Genomic DNA, 25731 nt, shown 5'->3' on the forward strand with positions numbered 1-25731 from the left:
CTTTTCCAGACCAGGGTCACAAAGCGCTTAAACAATCAAAACAATATTCAATAAAGTATATACTTTAAAGGTCAAGATAAAACTGATAACACAACAGGAGTTCCAGAAAATCAAGGAAAAGCCTGAACAGTGATGTAAGGAGGGGCTGACCATGAATAGCTCTGAAAGGAAGAACCAGAATTTTAAAGTTGATCCTGAAAGAAACTGGAAGCCAGTGAAGAGTTTTAAGGATCGGAGAAATGTGAGTTCTTCTACTAGAGCGGGTCAGAATTCTCACTGCAGAGTTCTGAATCAACTGCAGGCGAGATAGCTCCTTCTTGTTAAGACATGAAAATAAACTGTTGCAGTAGTCCAGACGAGAAGAAACAAACGCAGGGATTACAAGCTCCAGATCATGTTCCGACAATTGTATCTCTGCACATTATTTCTTGAATAAATTAAATTGCAAAGTCAGATAAAAATAACTTTATTTTTGTTCTTTAGGCAGCATTGTGTCCGTTGATCCTGAATAATCTACAACAGTGCAGACAACATTAAACAATATTAATTAAAAGATCAAATAAATATGCAACCGGATTTAAACTGTGCTGAATGTGCACACACAGCTGATAGTAACATGTAGTGTCTATCTTATCTGGTCAGCAGTGGAGAGTGTAAACACAAAGCTAGAGAACGGTGGTCCGGTCAGGAGGCCTCTTTGATGAGGATGGAGAGTCTTCTGAACGCCTGAAGAAAGACACACTTCAATAACAACATAGTTGTGTGTCGCTGGTACTGCCGCTCGTGTGCGTCACTACCTCGTCGATCTGCTCCGGCGTGGCCTGAGAGAAAGCTGCTCGGACGTAAGGACACGACTCGCTGCTGTCGATCATGAACGCACCGCCGGGAACCAGAAGCACCTGCACACAGATGCAGGTGGTCTCGGTCAGTAGATGGATCACAAACGTATGTTCATGTGTAACTGGGTGAGAAGCTGCTGCTGCTGCTGCTGACCTCCTTCTCCAACGCCTTCTCCATTATTAGCTGCTGGGTGTCTTTGACTCCCTTCAGTCTCATCCACAGGAACATGCCGGCTGACGGGGCGTGCCACTCAGCCAAATCTACACACACACACACACACACACACACACACAGTATATAATAACACAGATCCAACAAAAACACTTTCATATCCACTATAGCTCCCTCTAGAGGGCCATAAATGACAACTCACAACAACTGCATGTAATTGATGAACCATAAATAGGTTTTGATTCTTTTGTTGCACTTTAAAACACCCCAGCTGTGACTTACCAAGATGTTCACAAGCTGACGTTTAGGGCCACTTTTGACTACTTTGAAGCAAGTAAGGAAGTAAGAAATGTTTATTTTTAAAGCGCCTTTCACAGACAAGGGTGATAAAAGTGGCCCACAAAACAATAAGACAAAGAAGTAAAGTCTATCTGTTGATTTTACAACAAAAAAAAAAATTGATGTTTTGGATTCATTACTCTATTGACTAGTTTGAGGGAGCTGGTGAAGCCCGTTGTAAACATTGTTCAGAGTAATTGCTACATAAACAGCTGCGCCTCAATGTTTTTGGTCTGGAAAAATGGATTATGTGGGAGGCCCCTTCTCCAGTTTACCCTGAAGTGCCGGGAAGCGTCACAAACATAAGGTAAGATAAAGGTACAGAGAGATGACCTTTTCCTTTATGGAGACTGCTGTAAAAACACTAGAGCTATGAAAAAGAAAGACCAAAGTTGAGACCAAAGTTGTCCCAACATGAACTAAATAAACATCAGTCTTGTGGTTGAAGTATTTGAAAGAAACTCTGACCTTTGAGCCACTTCTCTGCAGCCCTGATCATGGCGTCACGCTGGCCCCGGTAGAACTCCACGACTCTACCACGGCACATTTAAAAGTGAGTCATTTAAAACCAGTCAAACCAGTCACGTGACCTCCGCGGGTCACTGGGAGGGACGCACCCGTCTACGTGTTGCAAGAATCCATCCTGACCCCAACTGTGCAGCAGCTGAGACACCAGGATCTGAGAGAGAAGATCCCAGATGATGTTATCCCACCAGGTTTATCTCAGAACAGACTGACACCTACAGATGTTTGCTTTGACTGTTTCATTCACAATTCATTACATTAATAACTCTAGCAGTTTTGCTTTTTCCAGAATAAAGCCTCAGATGATCTTTTATCAACATGTCAAAAGATCACAGATCACAGCCACACCGAGTTATCAATTAAATGAAACATAAATGATTCATAAAACAACCAAAGAAACAAACTGACTAACTCGACCAGTGTGCTCCGCTCACCTGTGTGAAGGTGCTGGTGTGCATGGTGGACGCCTGAATGTGCAGAACAACACGGTCCACAAGTGGTTTAGGACCAGTCACGAAACCGATCCTTAACCTTAACCACACACACACACACACACACAAACACACACACACACACACACACACACACACACACACACACAAGACACACAATGACAGACAAATGTTTTTTTGGCATTTAGAAAATGCAGTTTTTGACACAAACAAGAATAAGAGAGAAAACAAACATTAAATATCAAAGTAAATAACGTACATAAATAACAAAAAACAAAGCAAAAAGTACCACAAAAACAAAAATAACATGAAAAAAAGTTGGTAACAGGAATAGTGAGCGGCCTCAGCAGCTGAACTGATTATTCACAAGTGTGAAGATAGAGATAAATCCCATCATACAGGATGAGTTCCAGCTCACCCTGACGACAAGATCTTGGAGAAGGAATCGGTTCTGATGACTCTCCCGTCAACGTCCATGGACAGAAAGGTGGGCGACCAGGGCTGCAGGGGTCAACAACATTCAATGTCACCTACTACAATTTTAGGAAGACTTGCAATTTGCAAATGCATAAAAGGACTTTCATATATTCTGTAACCCAATACAATATACTAAAACAATCTATATCTGCTAAGATTAAATGATGTGGGAAGTAAGGAAAATGATTCATAAAGTTACCTTCTCAAACTGCAGGAAGTAATAGGGGTCGTCTTCAATGACCAGGAAGTCGTACTCCTGGGCCAGCTGTTCAAACAACACGTTAGTCCATGAGAGATTAAAGATCTCTATTGTTCTCTCCCTGTAAGTAAGTAAGTCATTTTTATTTGTATAGCGCTTTTCCAGACCAGGGTTACAAAATCAAGGAAAAGCCTGAACAAATAAAAACGTCTTAAGATGTTTCTTGAAGGAGTCAGTGCCGTCTCTCTGTTCCTTCCCAGCCGGTCACTGTAGAAGACTGTTCTGAGTCTGGTTCTGACTGAGGTTTCCCTCACCACTGTCGCTGGATGTTGACTGGCTGGGACATGTGTGTTACTTTAAACTTAGAATTGTCTTTTATGATTCAACACTTTAAATAAAGTGAATAAAACTGAATGAATCAATCACCTGGTAGACTTCCCTCTTCCTCTCAGTGGTCATGGAGGCTCCTGTGGGGTTTCCTCCGTTGGGGATGGTGTAGAGGAGTCTGGGGGCGGTGCTGCCGGGCTGGTGGATCTCTGAAGGGTCCCACCGCGACAGAATCTCCTTCAGAGCGGCCGGGATGATTCCGTGCTGATCACTGGGGACGTTGATCAGGTTACATCCCAGTGGCTGGAGCTGTGGAGGGTCAGGCGGTTACAGAGACGTTTGTGGTTTACGGGAGAAGGGATCCTCACCGCCGCCAGAGTCCCGGCGTAGGTGGGTGTGTCCAGCAGGACGTTGTCCCCGGGGCCGACCAGCATCTCAAACACCTGAGACAGCGGAGGACATGGAGGCGTGACCGTGGTCAGAATGCCAGAAACGGATGATGGTCAGTACCTTGCACAGACCCTCCTGACTCCCCGTGGTCACACACATGTCCATCCCTCCCTCCTCAGGCCGGTACGAAGCTGTGGGAGGATTGTGGAGACTCTTCTGCAGGCTCTTCATCCACGTCAGCAGCTCTGGGATCCTGTGTCGGCAGAGAAAACCTTTGACTCAGTTGACGCGACTAACATGAAGTCGAAGCATACAATGGACAATGTCTGTGATCTGATATTTTTTAATAATGTACAAATAGTCCAGCCTTACACCCCAGCTCGGGCTCTGAGGTCTGTGGATCAGAATCTACAGATGATTCCTGAACACAGCTCAGGACCAGAGGAGAGAAATCCTTCCAGGCTGTTGCTCCTAAGCTTTGGAACGATCTTCCTCTCTCTTTGCGCTTGATGATCTACTGACTCCTTCAAGAAACATCTTAAGAGATTTTTATTTGTGCAGGCAATTTTCCAAATATTCTGGGACTCCTGTGTTTGTCTTACATGTCTTGATCTTTTAGAGTTTTTATATTGTTAGGGATTTTTAAATGTGTATTGGTTTTGTTCAAGCGCTTTGTGACGCTGGTCTAAAAGGCACTCCACAATTTACTTACTTGAGTTCATGAGTTCATTTAATTTCTGTAATTCATATGTAGTAATTACACAAGTTAAAATCTAATTTACATCATTTTTAATATATATATATATATATATATATATTTTTTTTTTTTCCTTTTTCTCTCGTAAAAAACAGCTAACCCCAATATTATGACTTTGTGAGGACCAAGAAGGTGATAATACTGACTTTTTAGAAGTCCCTATTCCTTAAGTGTGCAGCCCAGGGGCCACATATGGCCCCTTTATCTGTATCAATGTGGCCCAGACATGAGGTCAGAGTATAACCAATGAAAAAAAGTAATTTGATCATTTTGTTTTTTTGTTTCATGATTAGATCAATTGTGATTAGATCAATCATCAAAGTTCTTGTTAAAGACTTTACTTTTTCCTACTTTTTTTTAGCCTTTTGTCCCTCGAAAATCTAATGATAATTTAAATGATCATTAAATCATTTTTTTTTAATTTGTCGATATAAAGTCAAATAATATACATATGAATCAAATATATTTTTCTAATATAACACAACAGTCAACTTATACACCGTAGGAAACAAACTGAATGACCCACCACTGGGTCAAAGTGTTCATAGATCAACACACTTGGCACCTTCTAGCACCAGAATGAAGCTCTTCATGGTGGTCAACGCTTCATATTTCTCACCCGCTCGATGCAGAATACTGCAGCGCTCTCTTCATGATCGCCTCGTCAAACTCGATCCTCTCTCCGCTCTTCGTCAGGATGGACGCCGACTGGAAGGGGAAGGTGTTGGGGTTCGGGGCTCCTCCGGCCAATGAGATGAGAGACGGAGGCGAACGCTGCTGAAGCTCCGCTACAGTCGAGTGACAAGTAGAGGCAGAAAATGTTGACGTGATGAGAATATATATTTTTGAGCCATACTCTTGGACAACAGTTCAATCCTGTTGCACGTGATCACAGAACACATTTGATCGTGTAATTCAAGTTTAAACAAGAGAACAGAGTCAAGACTCACTCATCATCCTGATGGGCGACGGCTTCCTGGCTGCACTCACCGCCGTCAGGTACCGAGCGTAGTTCATGATTCCTGCCGGGGATTGAATGAGTTGGTTCACAAACCTGTCTGGTTTACTCACAAGAAATATGTCACTGAGTCAGTCACGAGTCTAGCAAATGTGTAACTGACTGCGAAGCGGTTTATTGCACCAGCTGAGACAATATTTTCATTGAATGAACGACATGATACTCCTGCAGGCGTGTGAGTGTTTGTTATGTTTCATCTCAAGTCAGGCATCAAGACAGCAGACAGTATTTCAGGGGCTGGAAAACAAGGTATAAATGGAATGATACTATTCTAACACTAACCTTTAGTAAAAACAATAATGCAAAGATAAAAGCGTCAGATTTTATTGACTTGAGATGACGACAAGTAGATTATTGTGGGAAAACAATGAAGCCAAAGAGGACTAGATAATGATTGAAATATCATTTGTCAAGCTTCGGTCGCTTATACCAACAATCTTGTTCTTTCCGTCACTACCCACCGTTTGTGACCATAGGTCAAGATAGGGATGAAGGTCGACTGGTATAGAGAGAGCTTTGCCTTATGGCTTAGCTCTCTCTTCACCACCACAAATCAGTGTATCAGTGTATAATAATCGATCTCACGCGCCATTCTTCCCTCACTCGTGAACAAAACCCCAATGTACTTAAACTTCTCCACTTGGGGCAGGATCTCATCCCCGGAGAAGGCTTCCCACCTCCTTCCGACAGAGAACCATGGACTGTGATTTGGAGGTGCCGATTCTCATCGCTTCACACTTGGTTTTGCATCTAGGAATATACTTTGTAAGGTAATGTTGTTGTAGCTCCACAGTATATTGACGTGTATAGAATGCAGACTTGTGTTAGAATATATGCACTGACCTTGTCACTTTATAAATAAAATAAAAAAAATACTTTAATTCAGCAACTTCCACAAACACAGATCCACCAGAAGATCAAGTCAGATCAATAAAACTTTACTTTTGGCTCAGCTCTTTCTTTCTTGTCTTTAATAATTTAACTTTTGTACAGAAGTGATTGTTTAACTTTGGCATTAAGGGAGAAAAGTGGTGGGGAAGACATTTGAGTTGTACTTTATATTTATCATCAACTATAAATCTCATTAAAACTACTTTATGAATTAAGTATTATCAGTTAAAGCTTATTTAAACTACACACAGGCAACTGCTGGGACAACTATTGAGACGCTGCACCTGTTTGATCGCTATTATTGAACGTTTAACGACATCTTTACAAGTCGAAAAGTGTCGCATGAAGCCAGGACAGTGACGCAGAGACGCTCAGTGTGTCGTGAGAACAGGATGTTGACAACTGTGAGCCTGAAGACACTCGTGGCAGAGAAACTGTGTAACTGACCTTGTGTGTGTCCGACCGTGTGTCTAACTACTGAACGCTTGTCGTTCACACACGTCATCACTACGTCATCGAACACAGCTCGTTACCGTGTAACGCGCTTGTAACACCGCGTCATCGAAGTGATTGAGAAAATTGCTGTAACCGTAAATCCTTACCGGTGCGGAGCCCCATGCTTGTGTGCGTGGTGGCTACTGTCCGCCAGTGGGGGCGCTAGCGCACAAATGTGAGCATTCATGAAACGAAGAAGTGGAGGCAGTGTTGTTAGCTTGTGATGCTAACTAGAGCTATTGAGCATTTAGTGAAGATTCCTTTGAAGTAAAATATATTTGACCTTCCGTCTCTGAAGAGCGAGCAGATAAAAACAACAAAGGACAAAGTCGTTGCAGTTCTTCCATGTAAATATAAACTCTACCTTACCAGTTTGTTTTGACTACTACTGCTTGTTTAAATGTAACTTTCTGTGACTTCCAGTGTCGCCATGTGAGAATCCCAGACTTGCTTTTGTGTCCCGTCTCTTTTCATGGTGACATTCCAATGGGGAAAAGGAAAGAAATGATTCATCCCAGGTTCCTAGGTGAGAGTCAAACTGTCGATCTCGATAATCGGCTAAGAAATGCATCGCCATCAGTTAAATACAAATATTATGCTAAGACTAATATGTATTGTAGAGATCTTCTTTTACAGTGGATTTTTTTTGAGGCTAGTATATATGTATTTACACACTTGATAAATCATTAAACACATACGTTTAGAATAGAAATTTTCCCATGATCTGAGCATCTTTTTGTGAAACTACATACTCGTTTGTCTGTAATGTGTCTAATAAAGTATGTGCTATGACTTTGTGTAATCTTATATGCATATATATGACAAGTTTATATATATATATATATATATATAGACATATGAAACCGGTTTTCAGATTTTTACCCCGATTGGTTCAGTCAAGATCTCATCTAATCCTTTCTTTTTCTTGATTTTCTCAGCAGGCGAAGGTAGCTCTGGACTACACAACATTCACAAACGCAAACACAAAAAACACAAGAAGCACAAGAAAAAGCACCATGGCTTTCCTGAGGCTCCGCAACCTGAGCCTGTCGTTCCTCGACCGCCACCCCAACTCCGACTCAAGATCAAGCTCGGAGGTCAAACGCTGGGGACAAAGAGGTGATGCAACCACAGGTCCGTACACAGTCTGTGGTGAAAGTTATTCATGTGTGTTTTGTTCTGTCTCTTGTTAGTGTTCCCACCTTCACTGTGCATCCCGGGGTGGCATGTCCTCCGTCACCTCTCCTGATCATCAATAAAAACAATGAAGACGAAAGTGATGACGATGATGATGACGAAGATGATGAAGATGTGCCCTCAGTACCCCTGGAGCAGTATCGAGCTTGGCTTGGTAAGTTGAACACAAATCTTCATCTATGTAGCATTGTTTAAATGAGGTCAGTGGTTTCTTAAATCTGCAATCCATGATGACATCTCTCTGTGTTAGAGTGGAAGTCATCCTCGTTTGTGGTATATAATAGAACTGGAACACTTAACCTTCCCTACTGATAATTAACAGAATTTTAAAGTAGTTCACCTCGAGTAAAATGCCCAATATTAGACACATGACCTTTGATATCTGAGCATCCATAGATGGTGATTTTTAAAACAGTTGACTTATTTAGTTTCAATGGTGCCTGCATTGATGGCTGAAACCTCCATTAAAAGAGACATCTGATGCTGCAGATGAAGACAGCAACATGGCAGCCTCTCCTCTACCAGACATGGACTCAGACTCGCTGCTAGAAGGGCCTGTGGACGAGGAGGAACGCTGGCTGGACGCTCTGGAGAAGGGAGAGCTGGATGATAATGGGGAGCTGAAAAAGGAAGTGGACGAGTCTCTCCTCACAGCCAGACAGGTGACAAGCAAGAAAATGGTCAAAATCTCTGTCAGAGTTTTCCATGTTGTTCTGTTTTTGCAGAAAGCACTGCTTCACAAGCAGCAGAGTCAACCCCTGCTGGAGCTCCCTATGGGCTACAAGGAAAAAGAAATGACGGTCGAGATGATGCAGAAGCGGGAGGAGCGTGCTCGGAAGAGACGGCTTCAGGCCGCCAAGAAGGCGGAGGACAACAAAAACCAGACGATAGAGAGACTCACAAAAACCAGCAAGGCCAAGATCAAGAGCATGCGTGAGAAGAAGGCCAGGCTGAACCAGTGTCCCACCATCCGCTACAGCGACTCTTCACAGGGAGTCACCATATCCTTTCCCAACGGAGTCACCGCTCCAGCTCCCGCCCCTCCACACCCTGCACCCCCCGCTCCCGTCAGCTGCGGGGTCGGTGGCTGCACAAACCAGAAGAAGTACTCTTGCTCCAAGACTGGCGTTCCTCTCTGCAGCCTGGAGTGCTACAGGAGGAACTTGATGCTCGTGCAGAGCGCGGCCTGACAGGGGCGGAGCTCACATCCAGAATCACACAGTCGACATCTGCGTTTGGCTTTTTAAGAGTCAATTTGAGTCAGTTATACAAACTTGGATCATGACTGAAAAACATGAATAAATGGTGGAGTTGTAGTTGACATGTCATTATGGAGTGAATACAACATATGGAGTAACAAGTAAAGTTTAATGATTCATTTTACACAAAAGCCTCCATTAACAAGTGCATAAAAAAGGTGATCACGTAAAAAAAACAACAAAGATATGTCAAAGATGAACATCAAAACATCTGAGGTATTTAATATTGAGGACTTTTTCACTCCAACATGAAGCACATCTCCCTGATGATCCAACAACTTTTTTTCTTATGTCTACAATTAAGATTTAAAGTCAGCATAACATGACCTGTACTGACAATAAAACCTTAAAGAAACATGGACCTCTGCTCTTTTACTTCCTCAGTTCTGACTTCACAGCGACAAGCCGAAGGAAAGTCGAAAGGCCATTTCTACAGGAACCTCAGCCACAGAGTCGTGGAAACAGACGTAGAACTCCTGAGGGACCGGCTCCAGGAGCATCCGACTGAAGACACAAACAAATCATAACAGTTCTTGACTCAACACAGCTGTGGAGATCTTTTTTCAGATGCATTTGAAAAATTCACTTAACTTAAAGGTCAGATAATAAATGAGATTTGAATGATTGAAAAACAAACACTATAAGCACTTACCCAATGACCCAGTAGGTCATGGTGGGGGCAGGCTTCCTCTGGTCGGTCCAGTTTTCTGGCTTACACTGAAACAAGACTCCATGTTCCTTAACTGGACCTAAACCCCAACCACTGCCATGAGGTCGCTCCGCTGCCCGACGACCCTGAATATGACATGAAACCCAGTCCTAATAAATGGTTGATCCTTAAGGAATCAAACTAGAATAGAATTACACTTAGATTTCAGTCACATCACACTTTCAACAACACAGCAGAGACACCAACTCACTCTGGCTGGCAGGCTCTGCTGGAACGCAGCTCGGATGGACAGGCAACAGTGGTGGAAGTTGCGGATGAGTTGTGGGTGAATGGATCCGCTGAGCTGAGCCACTTCTTTGTGAGTCGGAGCGATGAAGATTCCCTGCACGCTCTCCATCAGGACGTAGTGGAAGAGCGTGTTCTCAGCACCTGAGGTCAGCCTGTGAAGATCACACATCACTAGACTGTGTCGTCTAAATTAGATTTACGCTGCCGACAAAAACTGACTTGGCCATGTTGCAGACGTCCGTCTCTCTCTCGGTCAGGGTCTTCTTTAGTGTGCCCAGGTGAAAGGGGTTTGGCGGCTTTTTTCCAGGAGTCTAGAAGGATAACATGATACAATTACGGAACCATCCATCTTTACTATTGACATTAGATATTTAAGAAATTAACTGGCATTATCTGCCTGCAAAATGAATTCATCAAAAAACTGCAAGTTTTATGTTCAAAGGTATTTAATTACATTTAAATGTAACCCATCATATTGAGGGTATTTTACTTCATCCATATTTTTCAAAATAGTTCCTGGCGATAAAAGAAAATTATTACCAAGGGTGTGAGAAAATATTGATACAACGATATATCACGAAAATGTATCATTATTCAACAGCACTAGATATTTGTTTCATCACAGTTCTTTTATGCTTTATATTCATTATATTTTAGGTTAAATAAAGTGTGTGTAAAATAAGACAATTATTGCTTATTATTCCAAATCAAAATGCAAACATTCAGTGTTTGTTAACTTCACAATTAAACCTCCAGCAGCTAGATGGCAGCAGTCTCTACATACGCCGCAGCTAAAGGAACAATGAAATTCTGTAAGATCCCGGCGATGACTGAGGACGAGAGGATACAGTGGACTCCAGAAGATTTTAAAGCTCATGTTTGAGACATATTTTGTCTGCAGAACAAAAGAAAGCAGTTACGACGTCAACAAGAGTCATGTTGTCTGTAATCATAGTTTTAGAAAGAGTACTCGACAGTACTACAAATATATCATTGTTCCTACAGTATGGTATTGCGTTATCATGTTATGTATTGTATCGAACAGATTTTTGCCAATTCACACCACTTAAATTTCTACATAAAACTTTTTTTCCAAACTGCGACTTGACCTTGAAGAGACTACTCATGTCGGACCCGGACAGTGAATGTCGTCTCCCCCTGAGCCTCCCCTCGGAGTTTGGGGTGGAACCTGGACTGAATCTGGTCATGGAACCGGAGCCCGGCTCCGGGTCGCCCCCGCTGTCCGACAGGCTCCTCTGAGGACTGGGTCTCCGAGCCTTCTCCTTGAACAGGCTGCGACCTCTTGACCCCACGGATGAGCTCTTGACCGCCCCGGCCAGTTTGCTGAGGATCGGGGAGGATGAGGTCAGACTGTCCAGGCGCTCCCGAGCTGTGGACGCCGGAAGAAGCCAGTCCGCACAAGACAGACATGGAGCTGGGGGGGCGTTAAGTCGCCGCTCTATACCTGCTTCTAAAGCCTCCAGCTGCAGCAGCGTCGCCTTCACCTGCGGTCAGAGCGTCACGTCAGCACAAATAAACATTTTTAATGTTGCGTGTCCTGAGAAGACTCACCTGATCTACATAAACACAATCTGGCCCCGGAGCGCCCACAGCTGGGGACGCACACCCGCCCGCCTCCAGCAGCACACACTGCATGAAGTGTCTCTGAAAAGAAGGAGGACGTGTTGACTCTGGTCACGTGTCATGGAAACTCTTGACCGGGCACGATAAAAGACGAGGTCATGCTCGCTGGTTCAGGTCCTCACCAGGCCCACGATGAGGAGAAAGTGTCGTCCTCGTAGCTGCTTGTATCCCGGCGTCGTGCCGGCTCTCTGCTGAGGAAACACCTCCCTCCAGATGACCAGCTGACCCACGCGCTGCTCAGAGGCCAGCGGCAGCAGACAGTAGTGCTGGCAGTACAGACAGACGTCCAGCAGGTCTTCTTTGGGCAGGTGGTTGGCGATCAGGTAGGACTGAAGCACAGCATAGATCAGGGTCGCCACAGTCAAGGGGAATCTTTTACCGGTCGAGGTTGTGCAGTGAAGAAAATGTCCATTTACCAGGAAGAACGAGTCTGACTGTGATACTATCTTTTTATTCTTGTAGGGTCCATCTTTCTTATTTATCTGTTTATCCTCCTTCAAACACATCAGATTCCACTTTTTTCCAACATCACTTTACCCTTATTGGACATCGGTTAAATCGTAAAATAATATTGAATATCTCGCTTTAAAAAAGGTGAACTTAATTCTTTCGAAAAGCTTTCTCTGTTGACTATACTCACTAAAACTTATTTTATACTGAGGCTACCTAATTATCGATGAGTTTAGTTCACTTTAATGTAATCTAATGTAACTAATGTAAATTTAAGTAGTAAAAATAGACATTTTATAGTCATCCTAACTAATTTTTAAATGAACTTCACTTAAATAAAAGTTAAGGTTTAGTCAGAATTTACATTTTATAGTGGACCTAATTAATAATTCTACCCTTTTTCGGCTATAATACCTAAAAATAATTTAGCTAATTCATTGCTAGGAGATTCTGTGTCAATGAAATTCCTGACTGTGAACTTATTTAAGACATTTATTTTCTTTTTATTGCCATTTTCCATTACTTTTGTCTAAATATGACTATAGGGTCTTTGTTTAAGGACAGATCTAGCTAGTGTACGAGCCGGCTAATGATCAACACTATTGATCTTTATTGAATCAGCTTTGAAGATGTTATAGCTGATCTATACCTGGTTGGTTTCGAAGGTCTTAATATGACCAAAACCACGTGAAACATTTTATCAACAGGTTAACAGGTTCAGCAGCTGGCGTTAAGAGAACTGGAGACGAGACCTAAGACACTCACCTTGAAGAAGAGACACGAGCCAAGAATGACATAAAGTCGTCGCAGACCAAAGAAGTTTTCTGACTGTGAAATAAATGTTGTTATTTTAGTTTTAAGAGAAAACCTTGAAAATGTAAACTTAAATATGTATGCACATGTATAGACTGTATACATATTGATACACATATCTGTATCTAAAACGTTTAAACAAAACTCACCATATCTCCAAAATCTGACGACTCAAAATCAGAGAGAACCGTGTCCACCTCGATCTAAGGAACAATAATCAAAGTAGAGAAAATGTCAAAACATGATCATAAGTCTTGTATGAACGTGTCTTTCTGTTGAATGGAGGTGCAGTTCTCGTAAGAGGCACAAGGCGGCGGTATTTTAAAAAAGAAGCAAGAAACAAACCTTGATTTCAGGAGGGAGTGTGAGCCACCGTACTGCTGGAAGTCCGTCGAGAAACAGGCTCTGGGGTCCACCGGTGGGCGGCACTGAGAATCTGTCCCCCAGGCGAGAAGGCTGGATGAGCTGCTGGAAGAAGAGGCAGAAGAAATGGTCCAGTCTGGAAACATTGTCTGCCTTACAGAAGGCACTGGGGAGGAGATGAGGGAGAACCAAACATTAATGGGGCCACAAGGAGAGATTCGGTCTGGGGTGACATGTTTGGGAAGGATGGGATCAACGAACCTGTCTAAGGAGCCGTGCATGACTTTTAAAGTCCTGACAACATCTCCCATCACCGTCTGGAGACACAGCAGTGGAACTCTGGGGGAGGTTTCAACAAAAACTCACATCACCCTTTTGTTGAGGATAGAAAACTGATCATGTGACAACAGTTCGAGGTTCACACTTCTACACTGCTTATGGAGCAAAATAAAGAACTTAGAAAACAAAAACGACCTGTAAATTCAAATGATAACTTATTTTAATTATTATAAATTCATACCATAGTGAGAACAACTGCTGCCACAAATACAAGCCAATTTACTTTGAGAGAAACACACCTCTGACCTAATAATGCAACATCAATAGCCTGGCGTACATTATATTTAATGTATGTATAGAAACTGAAATGTAGACTCTGCAGGTCTCGCTACCTTTCAGCAGGAAGTCCAATAACCAGCAGGTTGTTGTCGTCCTTCCAGTAGCCCACATGTATCAGATGTTTTCCAAGGACCAGAGAAGAACTGCAGGACAGACGGTGGAAAATTTTGTGACGAATGAAAGAAAAATGTATTTTACAGACATGAGGAGTTTACTTATGAGTAACCGTGCACAGTCGTAAAACAAGGAAGCTAGGAATGTTATTTTCCGCTAATGCAGAAACTTATTTTCCAGATAAGAAACTTCATCATGGTTGTGTGTCTCTGTGTGCGATAAGAGAATCACAGGTAGAAAATGAACGGGTGATAAAAGTCTTAAAAAAAAGAGTTTTAAAGCAGGTTGGAACAAATGATCAAACCACGAAACATGACTTAATTTCAAGTGGAATTCTTTGTCGAGGAAGCAAAACATTTACACAAACACATCCAATCCACGAGTCACTTACACACAGTTGGAGCTGCACTTTATAGCACCACAAGTATATTAAGACACCGAAGGGTATCTCGAGCTGCATTTGAACTTATTTCCAAGAAGGAAAAAACAATTGTGGAAAAACCCAGCTTTTGTCCTTTATGGCAAGTTTATTGGACTGTGGTTTGGATTGTTGACGGGATCGCTGGTATGAGACACGTATAATCACAGATTATTAAAACCATTAAACTCTGCAGCTGGCGGAGAACTTCAGCTTCAGCATTAGATTTCATGAAATTATAGGAGGAAAACGGTTTAACCAGATGAACTTCCTATTGGAAGATAAATATCCTGCAAATGGTTGCTGAAATAGATCCTGGACTCGAAGCAGAGTAAGTACTTATTCACCATCTTCACTCCAGGTTAAAGCTTTTAATATGAATGACATAGAAACCAAGATATTAAACCGACAATTAATGCTGTTCTGCAACGGTTTCCTGTCTGGATTTACCATCTTCTACGTCATGAAGCTTCTTGTATATAATCTCCCCCCATTACCTGATGATCTGTCCTCCTGTCACGCTCTCCAACATGTCACACAGAGTGAGGAAGATCCCGCGCACACTCTTGAGCTGGCTGGATTCCTCAGAGACGGGGTACTGGTATAAAATCTCCTCCTACAGACAGAAACAAACACGTTTGTATTTGAACCACAACCAAAATGTTGACTTGTTAGTAAAGCGTCTTTAGTGACAGCAAAGGAACCAAGAAGCCGTATAGCAAATGACGCAACATGAAATAATTACGTTGGTTTGGGGGCTGACGTTGGTGGATGATTTTAGATTGGATGCATCTGGACGCTAAGTGGAGACGAACATGGGAAGTTATAATACTTTTGGAAGTTTCCATCGTGGGCCTTAATCCGTATCTCTGCAGTTATGTTTGTTAGTTGCAGATGAATCCCAGATTTAAACCGGTTTTCTCTGCTGCACTAATCCAATAAAACCGAGCCGTGCGTGAGCTTCAGAGATGCTTGCGTAAAAAGGAGACAGTTGAGGTGTTGTGGGCATTTCAAAATATGATCCAGCTGGTAGAACACCCCAGAGTAGAACTACTACCAGATGGAGTCAGCTGGTCTCCTCCCTGGACCGGGGAAAAAAAAAACGATTCTTTAATTTAGCGTGGCCAGGAACAGGATCATTCTGAGGTTCTCTTATGATGCTGTTCACACTACACACTGAGAACTACACACATATAGGTGATGAAACAGCAATGAGTCATGTGACTTTAACAATTGAATCTTTTTTTAAACCTCATTTAAATTCCTGAATGAGCGTTGATGATTGTAAATGGAAATCTGACTCAACAGAGAATAGGAATTCCTTCAAAAGTGAATTAACCCTTGTTATCTCAGGGTCAAGGTGACCCAGAGGCCTGAAAACAAATGTGTTTGTGGTATCCCTTGTGTCTTTGGATCAAGATGAATTTCACTGTGGCTTCCAGAAATACATATGCAGTGGTTGTCGATCGTGGAGGACCTCCGGGTCACCTTGACCCTGCGATAACAAATGGGCTAATAATATGTTCAAAATGTGTGATATAATTAAGGAGGGTCAAATGATGTAATTTATCATTTATTTACAGTAGAAATGTATTTCATACAACGAATCACAATAAATTATTCAGTCATGTTATTAATCATAAACAAGTATTCAGTAAATATCATTAAAATCATGTGATGAATCATGAATAATTATTGAATCATATTCAAACATATTACATAATGTGATCAATCGATAACATATTTACATTCACTGTAAAATGATGGGATTAAATGTGATCATTATGTAAGCTTATAATTAAAATCATGTCATTGCACAGAATGAATAAGTAAAAGTCATAATTAACACAGTCTGCCTTTTAGGAAAGGTGTTAAAGCTAGTGGACATTTATTGGTCCATGAACGTTGGAATGCGTGTTTTTGTTTTGAGGTCTTAACTTACAACACTTTATTAAGGATTAATGTTTTATTTCTAATGATTTACACAAAAGAGCAGCAATATTCAGCGGGTTGTTGATAAACGAAGGTCGCAGGAAACACTTCTCGGATTCAGCAGAATGTAAATGACTAGAACTGCATCTGTTAAAGTCTGTTCAGAACAATAAGTCACTTTATTAAAGCCATTTCTCATCTGACAAAAATCAGGAATTAAAGAGCATAATTAGATCAATTAACTTAAAATAACACATCATTGTTTTTTAAACTATTGACAGAATGAGTATTAGATATTAAGTAATAACTGAGAAGGTAGTGAGGGGTGAGGAGGGGAGAAGAACCTGGACCTCGCAGGCGTTTATAGTCTTGGCAACCAGAACAAAGTCAGAGGGAACTGCTTCAGAAATGCATTCACTCCAACTCTTCCATTCTGTTTATTGTAAATATGCTTAGGCTGCTCAACATACACACATCAATAGATCCAAAAGACATCAGATTTGTATACCCCACAATTAAGGAGAAGAAAAATCAAAGGTAAACTTGTAACTGCACGATTCCCTCATTTGGAAAGTTAACCACAGGCGGTGGAGGCTCCAGACGAGAACGCTCTCTCATTTCCAAGTCTCTCTGGACAAATTGAGAAGAGAGTTCTGGCGCGCACATCAACGGAGGATGTTTTAGACGTTAGAGGGAAATGGTTACAAATATTTCTAAGTCTGGTGAAAAGTATGAAGAGAGCATCATGTGTCGCTCTTGTACAAACACTGCCAGACGACAAAAGTGGTCCAATAGTTTCAAAAGACAGGGACGGCTCGTGCCAACTTTTTAAAGCTAAATTTTCCCTCCTCTGTTTTTCCTTAGCAATGGAATTTGGAAGCAGTCCAACGCAGTAGTCCTTTGACTGAAAGCTCCGAACCTCTCTCTCGAGGCCAGTCATGGGATTTCCTGAACAACTCCGATCGTTCTTAGCACTCAATTAGTCATCGACTCTCAGAGTCAACATGATTCAGTGTTTTTAAATGCTGTGACCGACTTTCTTCAGTCGGCTTCACCACCAACACACTGTGCAATTAAAGCCATTTCTCAAGTCCCTTTAAATTCCATTATTTGTATGAATACGTTTTTCAAGACAAAAAGTACCAATATGTCAATATTTGAGTTCAGAAAATGAAACTTACTTCTTCTTGAGCCGAGTCAGAGTCACGTTTGACAGACAGGTACATGGCGATGTGTGGAATGTGATTGATGGACATCTGGAGTTCGGCCATGTCTTCGCCCCAGAGGAGTCGCACCAGCTGACTCACAGGTGGAGAACCTTTCGAGTCACGGACCGTTGTGTTGTCCTTATATGGCGCCGTCGACTCCAACGTCAGCCGGACCTGCACGAGAGCAGACGGAACCAGATGAGAAACTTTTGAGTTATTAAAACACGTGCGACTTGAGAACTTTACACTGGCATTAACTCATGACTCCTTTAAAATGATTAGCACACTGGCAGATAAAGACACATTCAATACTAGGGCTGCACGAGAATGGTCAAAACTATACGTCCTCCCATCAGGGCAAGCATCTGTTTTCATTGTATTATAAGAAAACAACATAAAAAACCTTCAGTGTAAAATGCTTGATTAATTATACAAAAGGTGTGTAATAGCAAGAATCTGTCAAGATGATACGTATTGCAATGGTGATGTATTGTGATACTGAAGGAAAAACTATACATTTGTAGTATAGTCCGAGTACTTGACTTTGCCATTGAAGAATTTACAGCCCACATGACTCTAAAATCTAAACATCAGCTTTTAAAGCTGCCAGAGTCACCAGTATCCTCTTGTCCTCAGACATCAGCGGGATATGGCGGGAATGCCACGTTAATTGAAACACAAATGGACAAACGCTGTGAATATTTGCTGATTTTTGTGACATATGAACCAAAAAAGAACCACGAAAAATATCAAATATGATTTGAAAGCAATAATGAAAAAAGAAAATGATACAAATACAGTGCTGTTGAATATCGATATTGTATTGTGAAATGAAATATGGTGATGTATTGGTGTATTGATCATTTCTCACACCCCTATAATACAATATCCAATGTATGACAATACAATAACTGAATAAACATGCTGTCAGAAGAGCACAAGATCTCATTTCGCTTCTTTCTGTGGCTTCAGGTTACCATAAGAACTCTCTTGTTATTTCAGACAGTTTAATAAGGTATGGACCTCTTGGTGGCCCCTTAGTTGACTACTGATTCAACCAGAGCTTGACTTTTTTTGCAGCAAAAGACACATTTAAAATCAACTCAGACAATCAGGGTCATTTAATAGTGGAATCACACATCTTGACTAATTGTGCAGCCAACACAATCTGCAGCCTGAGTTAATAAAACGTGTCTTTTAAAAGGTTAACTGTGGTAGTTTAGTTGCCAAACACAGTCGAAAATCTAAAAACAATGAACGATTTCTTCATGTATTAACAGAACAATTCCAAGATTTGGATTAAAACCGTGAACATTTTTGAACAAGGAAACCACACAATCCCACAGATCCACGTCACGGCGATCATGCATTTACTTATTATGTTTTTTAAACAACTAAACAATGACTCGTCTGCATGACAGAGAACAGCCGAGCGGCTCCACCACAGAATGTGACAACAAAAATCTGAATTAAGTGCAGCACGACAAACCAGTGGTCTATGAGGGTTTGTGTGAGAGTCTGAATTAAAACCAGAGCGATGCAGGCCTGCTGGCTTATGTTCTCATTAATGAGGCAGCTTTTATATCCAAACTCTGGACCGCTTTTTTTTTCCACTGCCATTCACAAATCCTCAGAAAAAAATCAAGGTAAAACCTCTATGCAACCTTCATCTATTCTAGATGCGTAATATTTTCTTGGTTCTTGCTCAAGAGCGGGTCACTCCGACCATCAAAAGAGGGGCCTCGAGCGTCAGAACTTTTTCCATATTCACCGCTGATTGAAACGTCATTAAACTATAATAATCACTCTCAGAAACTGCTGCCCACATTGAAACAAATGCCTACATGCGATGTTAAAAATATATTATACATCATATTATCTTGTAAATTGAATGATTACTTCCAGAAGCCTCGCCTGTCAGCATTGACCACAGGCTTCACTCCAACAGGCGCCAACCTCCGGGATCGTAGCCATTCAATCCAAACACGCCTCCCTGAAGGAACGGCGCTGTTGCGCTCGGTTGTGGTGCAACACTGTTGGATTGTGTTGGTGCGAGGCCAGCTTAAGAAAAAAAAAAAACACCTCCCCGTGTGATGAATGCTACACATTTTTAAATCAGACAAGCCCCAAATTTGGGTAGACCTCGAGGCCCGAGTGGGCGAAGCTGCAGCTTCATCAGCCGTCGTAAATAATAAGGATGTGGTCCGGCCCGAAAGTTCCACTCTGTGGATGTCAGCACACGTTCACAGATGGACACACACACACTTGTGGTTAGAAGCAAGAACTCATTGGGCTTCAAGTGTTCAAGCAAAGTCATCATACAAAACGCTATTTCAGTGACCAGCGAGGAAGCTCTTGTGTGGCTCTTTCATTGGACGTCTCGCAGCAGATTAGTGTTGGAGTCTGACTTCTGGAAAAGCCACAGTGGTGTCTGTCCACTGCGTTCTGCACACTCTCCACACACACTCTGTCATTTACAAATTCTTGCCGTTTGATGGTCAGCGTTTTAGGCTCCACTTGAAGCAGACTGGCTGTAATTTTTAGCTACTTATCCGTAGACGGTTTTTTCACTAATTGAGGGTTTTCCATTTTAAACCTTGGTTTTCTACACACATTTTGGTTTTCACCGAGACGCCGTGTGTGAATCTTTTTGTATCGATGCCAGTAGCATCACTCCACAGATTTTTTAAATCAATAATAAGCATAATTTGTGTTGAAAATGGATACAACTCGACTTTCCATCAAGGGGGTGTTGAGCATATGGAGATCAAGTGAACATCTGACTCTCAATCTAAATGTTCTATAATAAAGCTGCTTCCTCTATGGCAAAATAACATGTCGTCAGGGGCCACAGTCTCATGAAAAGGTGGATATATTACACAACGGAGTAAGACTGTTGCATCAGGGGCCGCATTATATACTGTGACTGCTATAGGAGGTCGTCGATCTAAAAGATAGTAGGGACACGTTAATAGCGCTTAAATATGAAGGGGGAACTTTTAAAAATGAATAAAATAAAACATTATATGATTGCATGTTATTTGGAAAATTAAATAAATTAAATGCAAAAGTATTATGATGCGATAAAAGACATTTGGCTATATACAATTGTATATACATACCATTATAAAACAGGTTATAAATTACCTTTTTAAAAATATATATTTAATATAAAATCAATACCCATAAAAGGAAAAATAAAAGACTGAAAGAAGAGGAAAAAATATCTATAAATAAGATCTTTAATAAGTTATATGTAGAGTTGAACTATTATTAAAATTGTAAGACAGCCATCGGAAACATTTCTCAATGGTCAGTTTTCTAATATCATTTTCACCTCAAACAAGTCAGAGAGCCACAAGTGTCCATCATAACCCAACACCAAAATCAGATAAGACATTTGAAAAGAAGCCGCTGTTACAAACCTGCATTGGTCCTGGGATGCAAGACAAAACTCTCTCAATGTTCTCAGAGGAAACTTCCACATCATCGACTGCAACGAGCGCGTCACCTGCGAGTGAAGTCAGAGTTCAGCACCTCACACACAATAAACTACTTTTATTTGTGTAACTCCAGAGTCTAGTCTAGGAAATATATCTATACACGTCAACATTTATGTGTATCGTGATCTATATTCAACAGGATTTTATTCTTTTTTTAACACTTAACATGCAGTTATCTATGCCGTTTGTTCATTTTAGTGTTGCAATTATACTTCCTTCTGCTAGCAGTCGTTACGTCCTCTGCTCAGTCCAGTACCGTATCATGAGCTGTATACATCGTATCCAGTTGTATTACATGTTGTGTTACATTAGTGTATCGCTACACCAAGTAAACATGGGCTAAAGTAAAACCAAGAACTCTGATTACATTTGTATGTACTATTCCTTAAGACATTATTTAAAATACATTTTAAAATCTCAATCTCAAATTAATTGGGGTGGAAAGAAATATTGAGATAAAGGACCATATATTATTTAAGTCTTTAACTCTGATTCTGGAGCAGTATCCGTACAAACTCCAGCTCAAATTATTTTGAATTCATGTACCGCTCAGTAAAGTCACGTTTTATATTTACAGAAGTTAAAGTGATCTCACCTATCAAGATTTGGCCACATTTAGAAGCAGGACCATTAGGAACGAGTCCATGCACGGTCAGTTGGTGGTTCTGAGCAGTGGCGCTGGTGTTAGCCTGGCCTCTGGACCACTGATGGTGCACCACACCAAGCAGAGCCTCCAGCAGACCTCCACCGTTGGACAGAGGTGCCGTGGATCCTCCAAGACGTTTAGGATTGACGTACACGCCGACCTCCTTCAGGCGCCGCTCACAGTTGGGGGACAGTCCACGTCTCTGGCACGACTGGGTCTTCAGGATGGACGCGAGAGGTAGTGACGATGAACGGTCTTTGCCGTCCTCTCCTCCACGCGAGGACCGACGCCTTCTTCTGAGGATCTTAGCTAGTTTCTTGAGCGTGGGCTCGCGTTTAGGCCGGGATCGCTGTCTCGCGTTTATCTCTGTGATGACCTCTGACTCCTTTTCACTAAAGCGGACATGGTTAGTGGACGCTCGATTGGAAGATTCCCGCGACAACACAAACTCCTCTTCACCTTCACTCAGCTCCAGGTAGAAAAGCTCTCCGTTCTTTTGTATGTCATCCAACCATTCTGGTTCCAAGTCACTAGAAAAGAAAGGAGATAAATGAGCTTTTCCGGCAAACTGATAATCCAAAACAAAGACATAAAAAGTCAAGTTAGAGTGATAGGATAAGACAAAATACAGACGTGTGCAAATGTAAAAAATAATAGCAAAGAAATTAGTTAAAATGTTAGAGAGATAAAATATTAACAGGAAAAACATATATTACAAGTAAGTGTAATAATGGTTGGTACTAAATACCTTCAAATAATAGCCCACAATGTGTAGAAACAAGTAGAAGCAGAAGACAAGTAGAAGCAAATATAGATGATACATATGATTTTTAAATATTATTTAGACCAATGAAAACACAAGAATACATCAAGTATGGAGGAGGCAAGAAATAAAAGTGGTTCCTCTGATGTTTTTGCTTAAAAGACAAACTTCTGTTGGGGTCGTATTACGACAGAATCATGTTCACACAGAGACCCACAGCTCTAGGTGAACACAAACAGTTCCAGTGTCAACTAAGTAACGTGAAATAAAAAGAACTATTGACTCACTCGGAGGAGCAGCTGCTACTAGACTCGTGCTCGCGACCACACGAGTCGTTCGTTTTGACAAACCCGTGCTCGTGGTGAACATCGTTGAACGCCATCGAACTGTTCTGACCATTCTACAAAAAAATCAGCTTTTTATTCCGTGACACAGGACTGCACTCCCGCCATGTTGTCCGAGCAGTCAAGCGATGTCACGTGGTACGCATCCTGGAATGTGATTGGCTGACGCAGTCGCCCTTGACAACGCCAACGCTTTACACGAGGAGGAATATTTTAACTTTTATTTCTTCTTCAATCGATACAGATCACTTATAAAGGCGCTAAGGAAAAATAAGAAATACTATTTTTCGAAAAAAATAATAATAACGTGTTTCAAAAAGAACGGTTCAACAAGTTTGAGTACCTAGTCCGTTCCATTTCTCTGACAACCTTTGGAATTCAACCCACTTTAAGAAGCGTGTTCACACAAACAAAAGTCAAATCCACACTGACCTGTAGAGGAGAACACTGCGGATTGAGTCAAAGTCCTCCAAGTTCTGAGAGAATGATCCTCCATCGAGAGCAACGCTGAACATCATCTGTGTGTCATGTTGTCTCCAAAGAAAACACGGTCCTTTTTCATCTAAATGTTCATCTTGGAATCAAATTGTACAAACAAGAAGTGACTTTCTTGTTGAAGCTCTGGCTGCACGCAGAAGTGTTTCATGTGCTGAGAGTGTTTCTCCAGCAGCAGCAGGGGCTCAGTTGGCAGGTGGAGGAAGGACCGCCCACAAAAAAAAGAGCTTTATTATGTAAAAGTCTCTCTAGGCCTGGTCAAATATCACTCTGGACTCATAGCCACTTCTTTCACATTCAAGTGTACAGTAACATAATGTCACTACACATGGCGCCAGGGTTGTCAGGAGACCAACATGTCAATTGTCCATACCAATAAAAAACGATACTTCAACACCATGATTTAAAAAAGAACTCTGTACACAACTTTCAATCACCTAAAATCATTTCACGTTACAAAGAGAGATAATAAAAAAAAAATAAAAAAAAATTCCATATTCAAAGAGTTGTTATAATATTTTTCGGAGTCTAAAGTATGTCCAAATGTGACAAACATGGGTATACTGCCCCCTTCGGTTCCGCCAAGAACTGTATTCGGTACTTATTGAACCAAAACAAGCTGGCATCGTTGTATCAGTTCTTGTGACAACTGGTGTAGTTGACAGTAGCTGTTGGTGTTTGTCAGTCTACTAGGCACTCTTCTGGATCATCCTACTTCTGACACCGTTTGCCACTGATACAAGAAGATGACCCGTCTTAAGCAGTATCATACTTTTACTTTGTATCCGGCACATAAGCCTTGAAAATAAATATCTGTAGCTATTTTGATCAGTTATATTTCAAGCAATATAACTTGTGATGTTTAAATATTCACACTGTTTGTTCGGTTAAATTCTATTTAAAACGTGTTTAAATGAATGAGAGAACATTGTCAAAAATTAAAAAAATAATACAAGAAGAAAATACATATAATTGTTACTTAATAAACTGCTGAGAAATGATTGTTAACTAGAACTCTAGACCACCAGAACAATAAGGATTCTTGTAAATGATGTAAGGTCTAAATGGATAAATAATATAACAAAATGGAGAATTGCACAAATTCTCCTCCCCAGATGCAACACAAATAGACTCAGGGACTCATTCATTCCTAGTGCATTTAGATTGTTTAATTCTGAGTTTGGATCCTTTTTCTTTGATGTTCCTTATCTTTATCTCTAGATTGTGTCATCTTGCACTTTCTTTTTATTGCACTTTGTTCTTGTTTTTTATAAGGAATCTATTGTCTGTGTTGCTGTGTGCTGGAAAAACAATTTCCAGAAGGATCAATAAAGTCTGTCTATCTACCTAATTGATGGTAAAACTTTGCTATGATTCTAATTGGTTCCATCTTAAGCAAAGAAAGTAGTCAAAGCCAGATGTAGCTAATGATGCTAGCCTCAATTCTAAAGAGAAATGTTTTGTAATATGATTTTAGTGAATTAACTTAATGGATTCCAAACAAACGACGTGGTTAACAATGATCTTTAAAAAATATTATTATGCACTAACGAACATAACTCGATTATGAAGCTAACCTTTAAGGTCACCTGACATTATGTTTCTTTACCAACAGGTTAAGATAACTTGATGAGCTACAAACCTAATGATAGACCTAGATATGCTACAAATAAACTCTTCAGTCACATGCAGAGTATAGTATTAAATATTAATTCTAAATACAAAATATAATTGTCAGTTCTATGTGAACTTTGACCTTATGATACGCAGAACAATAATACTTACGGATGCCGAGTATTAAGTCGGTTATTCTGGAAAGTGTGGTCAACCAATCGAAAACCGATTAATTTTCATTGAGTTATCATTAACATGTAAGCACTGCCACTCTGATCACACTCCCTCCGTCGCTGCTCCCGAAGAAGCAGTGAACGGTCATCAAGAGTCCAGAGGTTAGAGGTCAGTCTAGGCTCTGGACCAGCTTCACGCTCAGGAGGAAGTGTCTGCGACTCATCATCGTGGTGAGTGAGACCAACTGTCTAGAAACACATTTCTCAAGTTAAGTACTATAGAAATGATCCCTGAAAGTATAGTCTTGCTGGAGAAATGTCAGAGTGTAGCCTTTGTA

General features: G+C 41.1%; 3 protein-coding genes and 1 non-coding gene across 8 annotated transcripts; 1 reads left to right on the plus strand and 3 right to left on the minus strand.

Annotated features, from left to right (window-relative positions):
• Positions 1-450: 450 nt before the first annotated feature.
• aadat (aminoadipate aminotransferase) lies at positions 451-7019 on the minus strand. Its single transcript, XM_087789586.1, has 14 exons — positions 6989-7019; positions 5428-5499; positions 5097-5265; positions 3841-3973; positions 3699-3773; positions 3430-3639; positions 3004-3069; positions 2746-2828; positions 2310-2406; positions 1968-2029; positions 1819-1883; positions 994-1100; positions 798-899; positions 451-726 (listed from the first exon to the last, which is right to left on the minus strand). Exons 1-14 carry the CDS (start codon positions 7002-7004, stop codon positions 685-687), a joined length of 1299 nt encoding a protein of 432 aa, XP_087645712.1. The 5' UTR covers positions 7005-7019; the 3' UTR covers positions 451-684.
• Positions 7020-7067: 48 nt separating this feature from the next.
• On the plus strand, positions 7068-9692 carry ino80b (INO80 complex subunit B). 4 transcript variants are annotated; one of them, XM_087789589.1, is made up of 6 exons: positions 7068-7228; positions 7305-7407; positions 7820-8000; positions 8075-8232; positions 8550-8740; positions 8804-9692. In XM_087789589.1, exons 2-6 carry the CDS (start codon positions 7368-7370, stop codon positions 9266-9268), a joined length of 1035 nt encoding a protein of 344 aa, XP_087645715.1. In that variant the 5' UTR covers positions 7068-7228; positions 7305-7367; the 3' UTR covers positions 9269-9692. The 4 variants fall into 4 exon arrangements, with proteins under 4 accessions (XP_087645715.1, XP_087645717.1, XP_087645716.1 ...); XM_087789591.1 differs by having other exon boundaries at positions 8568-8740; XM_087789590.1 differs by having other exon boundaries at positions 7823-8000.
• intu (inturned planar cell polarity protein) lies at positions 9430-23749 on the minus strand. 2 transcript variants are annotated; one of them, XM_087789588.1, is made up of 17 exons: positions 23544-23749; positions 21954-22534; positions 21281-21366; positions 17829-18029; positions 15213-15331; positions 14237-14326; positions 13827-13904; positions 13548-13731; positions 13352-13405; positions 13155-13217; positions 12062-12268; positions 11868-11960; positions 11405-11800; positions 10515-10606; positions 10258-10447; positions 9990-10132; positions 9430-9841 (listed from the first exon to the last, which is right to left on the minus strand). In XM_087789588.1, the coding sequence occupies exons 1-17, from the start codon at positions 23627-23629 to the stop codon at positions 9730-9732; spliced, it is 2775 nt and encodes a 924-aa protein (XP_087645714.1). In that variant the 5' UTR covers positions 23630-23749; the 3' UTR covers positions 9430-9729. The 2 variants fall into 2 exon arrangements, with proteins under 2 accessions (XP_087645714.1, XP_087645713.1); XM_087789587.1 differs by lacking the exon at positions 23544-23749 and adding an exon at positions 23055-23204.
• Positions 23750-25486: 1737 nt separating this feature from the next.
• On the minus strand, positions 25487-25700 carry LOC148082408 (small nucleolar RNA U3). The gene has a single exon (XR_015711261.1). It is a non-coding gene; the product is annotated as a small nucleolar RNA U3 (small nucleolar RNA).
• Between the last annotated feature and the right edge of the window lie 31 nt (positions 25701-25731).

Source organism: Callionymus lyra, chromosome 4, assembly GCF_982586985.1.
Source record: "Callionymus lyra chromosome 4, fCalLyr1.hap1.1, whole genome shotgun sequence".
Taxonomy (NCBI): Eukaryota; Metazoa; Chordata; class Actinopteri; order Syngnathiformes; family Callionymidae; genus Callionymus; species Callionymus lyra.